The 3,289-nt window shown below is 56.2% G+C and overlaps 1 protein-coding gene across 1 annotated transcript; it reads right to left on the bottom strand.

The window, feature by feature from the left end:
• Window positions 1–265: 265 nt before the first annotated feature.
• LOC129151744 (uncharacterized) lies at window positions 266–1,617 on the bottom strand. Its single transcript, XM_054727641.1, has 3 exons — window positions 1,532–1,617; window positions 949–1,076; window positions 266–702 (listed from the first exon to the last, which is right to left on the bottom strand). Exons 1-3 carry the CDS (start codon window positions 1,615–1,617, stop codon window positions 266–268), a joined length of 651 nt encoding a protein of 216 aa, XP_054583616.1.
• Window positions 1,618–3,289: the final 1,672 nt, after the last annotated feature.

Genomic DNA, 3,289 nt, shown 5'->3' on the forward strand with positions numbered 1-3,289 from the left:
TCTTGTGAGATTTCATTTCCAGGGAACATCCAGAACAGCTAAGGGCAGAGACAGGAACCAGATCAGGGGCAGGAGGCATGGGGCGTGAGTACTGTTGGTGCAGGGTCTCCTTTTGGGATTATGGAACATCTCGCAACTAGACAGTGGTGATGCTTACACAGCATCATGAATTTTAAATATGAACAATAATATTAAAATATGAACAATAACCATTTAAAATATGTTTATTTATTACATACAATAGATTATACAATGGAAATGAAGGCTAAAAAAAGAAAATAATAAAAGCAAAAATCCCCCAAAATCCCCAAATAAGATAAATAAAAAGATCAAAAAGCAAATCACAGCACAGAGAACATAGAAACAAAATAAAAAGAGAAAAGAGAAGGAAAAGGTCTGAAACAAGGCTGTCCCTTGGGACAGGGTGAGCACATTCAACAAGGGGCCCTTGAGCTGGGCCCTCCACAGGCAGCTCCTCCTCTGAGGCAGGAGCCAGCATGGGCTCCAGGGAGGGTTCTTCATCCAGCGGTGCTGGGGCCTCAGTTTCCTCTGGGGCCGGCCCTGGCTCCACAGCTGCAGCTGGAGAGGCTGCTGGAGGTGGTGAAAGCTCTGGAGCTGGAGATGCCTCCAGCTCTGCATCCTGCTCCTCTGGATGAACTTCCGGTGTGACAGGAGGAGCCTCATCCGCTTCCTGGGCTGGTGCTGGAGTTGGGAGGGGAGAAAAGGTCACCCAGGTGCCTGCATTTCTATCTGTCCCACAAAGACAGAACACAGCCACAGCCCAGGACCCACCACAGGACATCCTCTCCGCCCGCAGTCCAACAGATGGGTGTTCTTTGCTCCTGTCTAAGATCTGGGGTGCTTCCTGTGTGTCTGGCAACAATCCCTCCCCATAAGCTCCCATGCAGCTCCACCCCAATCCCACCCTCACTTTCCCCAGCTTCTCACCCTTGGGCTCAGCCTCTTTCGGCTCCAGGTGCTCCTGGCCAGTCTGGTTGACATGGGCACCGTAGTCCAGGTCCCTGGTGAAAACTTTGCGCTGCCGGTGGAACCGGGGATGCTTTGGGGTTGGAGGCCTATAGAACCTGGTCGGCTTCGGGGTTGGAGGCCAGAAGAGCGTGGGCAGCTGTGGTGGAGGAGTCCCTGGTTGTCCATCCACGGGCCCTGTCTCCCCAGACCCCAGGTGGCCACACGCACTTCAGGCCTGTCCTGGCCCTCGGTGGTGTGGCTCACCGGGCCCTCACTGCTGCCCATGTCACAGGGGCTTTCCTCAAGCAGCTGCTGCTCCTTTTTAACATAGGTTGAGCTCTGCAATGACAGTGACCATCAGCCAGTGGGGAGTCCTCAAGCCTGGCCCAGTCACTGCTGCTTGTGCCCCCTGCACCTTCTGCCCTGGATCAGGCCCAGCCCTGTTCCTGCTATGGGCAGGCCCTCCACACTTGAACCCCTTCTACACACACACAGCAGACATAGGGATGCTAAGGTAGGATCAGATTAGTGGCCTGGCCCCAGCAAAACCTCCCTGTGTTACCTCTCGTTCTCGACGTGCAAAGGGCCACAGCCGTCGTCTGGACTGAGTCCGGATCCAGTGGCGGGCACGTCGGAATATACTCTCATCGCTGCCTCTCTTGAGGCCGCAGCCTCGGCACACTGGGAGACAACACGAAAACATGGTGTCCTCTCCAATGTCTCTATCCGAGTGAGATGGGAAGGGGCAGTTATAGAATGGGGCTGCCTGGTTATCGGGTTCTGCTGGGCTCCATCATCAGGAAGTGAGGTCACCTGTGAGTCCCCTACCCTGAGCATCTCCTCACACATGAGCCGCGACCTCACTTCCTGACGATGGAGCCCAACAGAACCTGGAACCCTGGTAACCAGGCAGCCCCATTCTATAACTGCCCCTTCCCATCTCACTCGGATAGAGGCACTGGAGAGGACACCATGTTTTCGTGTTGTCTCCCCGTGTGCCGAGGCCGAGGCCTCAAGAGAGGCAGCGATGAGAGTATATTCCGACGTGCCCGCCGCTGGATCAGGACTCAGTCCAGACGACGCCTGTGGCCCTTTGCACGTCGGGAACGAGAGGTAACACAGGGAGGTTTTGCTGGGGCCAGGCCTCTAATCTGATCCCACCTTAGCAGCCCTATGTCTGGTGTGTGTGTGTGTGTGTGTGTGTGTGTGTGTGTGTAGAAGGGGGGGTTCATGTGAGGCTTGTCTGCCTGGAGCAGGAACAGGGCTGGGCCTGATCCAGGGCAGAAGGTGCAGGGGGCACAAGCAGCAGTGACTGGGCCAGGCTTGAGGACTCCCCACTGGCTGATGGTCACTGTCATTGCAGAGCTCAACCTATGTTAAAAAGGAGCAGCAGCTGCTTAAGGAAAACCCCATGAGCCACATCACCAAGCGCCAGGGCAGGCGTGAAGTGCGTGTGGCCACCTGGGTGTGTGGGGAGCCAAGGCCCGTGGATGGACAACCAGGGACTCTTCCACCGAATATGCCCAGGTTCTTCGGGCCTCTAACCCCGAAGCAGCCCAGGTTTCCTAGGCCTCCAAGTCCAAAGCAGCCCTGGTTCAACCGGCAGCTCACAATTTTCACCAGGGACCTGGACTACGGTGCCCATGGCAACCAGAGTGCCCCGGAACACCTGGAGGCCAAAGAGGCAGAGCCCAAGGGTGAGAAGCTGGGGAAAGTGAGGGTGGGATTGGGGTGGAGCTGCATGGGAGCTTATGGGGAGGGATTGTTGCCAGACACACAGGAAGCACCCCAGATCTTGGACAGGAGCAAAGAACACCCATCTGTTGGACTGCGGGCGGAGAGGATGTCCTGTGGTGGGTCCTGGGCTGTGGCTGTGTTGTGTCTTTGGGGGACAGATGGAAATGCAGGCCCCTGGGTGATCTTTTCTCCCCTCCCAACTCCAGCACCAGCCCAGGAAGCGGATGAGGCTCCTCCTGTCACACCGGAAGTTCATCCAGAGGAGCAGGATGCAGAGCTGGAGGCATCTCCAGCTCCAGAGCTTTCACCACCTCCAGCAGCCTCTCCAGCTGCAGCTGTGGAGCCAGGGCCGGCCCCAGAAGAAACTGAGGCCCCAGCACCGCTGGATGAAGAACCCTCCCTGGAGCCCATGCTGGCTCCTGCCTCAGAGGAGGAGCTGCCTGTGGAGGGCCCAGCTCAAGGGCCCCTTGTTGAATGTGCTCACCCTGTCCCAAGGGACAGCCTTGTTTCAGACCTTTTCCTTCTCTTTTCTCTTTTTATTTTGTTTCTATGTTCTCTGTGCTGTGATTTGCTTTTTGATCTT

The sequence above is a fragment of the Eptesicus fuscus genome, chromosome 15 (assembly GCF_027574615.1).
Source record: "Eptesicus fuscus isolate TK198812 chromosome 15, DD_ASM_mEF_20220401, whole genome shotgun sequence".
Lineage (NCBI taxonomy): Eukaryota > Metazoa > Chordata > Mammalia > Chiroptera > Vespertilionidae > Eptesicus > Eptesicus fuscus.

Coding starts and splice junctions, on each gene's coding strand:
- LOC129151744 (XM_054727641.1), bottom strand. CDS start 1,617: ATGAGAGTATATTCCGACGTGCCCGCCACTGGATCCGGACTCAGTCCA. Junction 1,077..1,531: donor TTGCACGTCGAGAACGAGAG/GTAACACAGGGA, acceptor CAGGTTCTATAG/GCCTCCAACCCCAAAGCATC. Junction 703..948: donor GAAAGAGGCTGAGCCCAAGG/GTGAGAAGCTGG, acceptor TCCCAACTCCAG/CACCAGCCCAGGAAGCGGAT.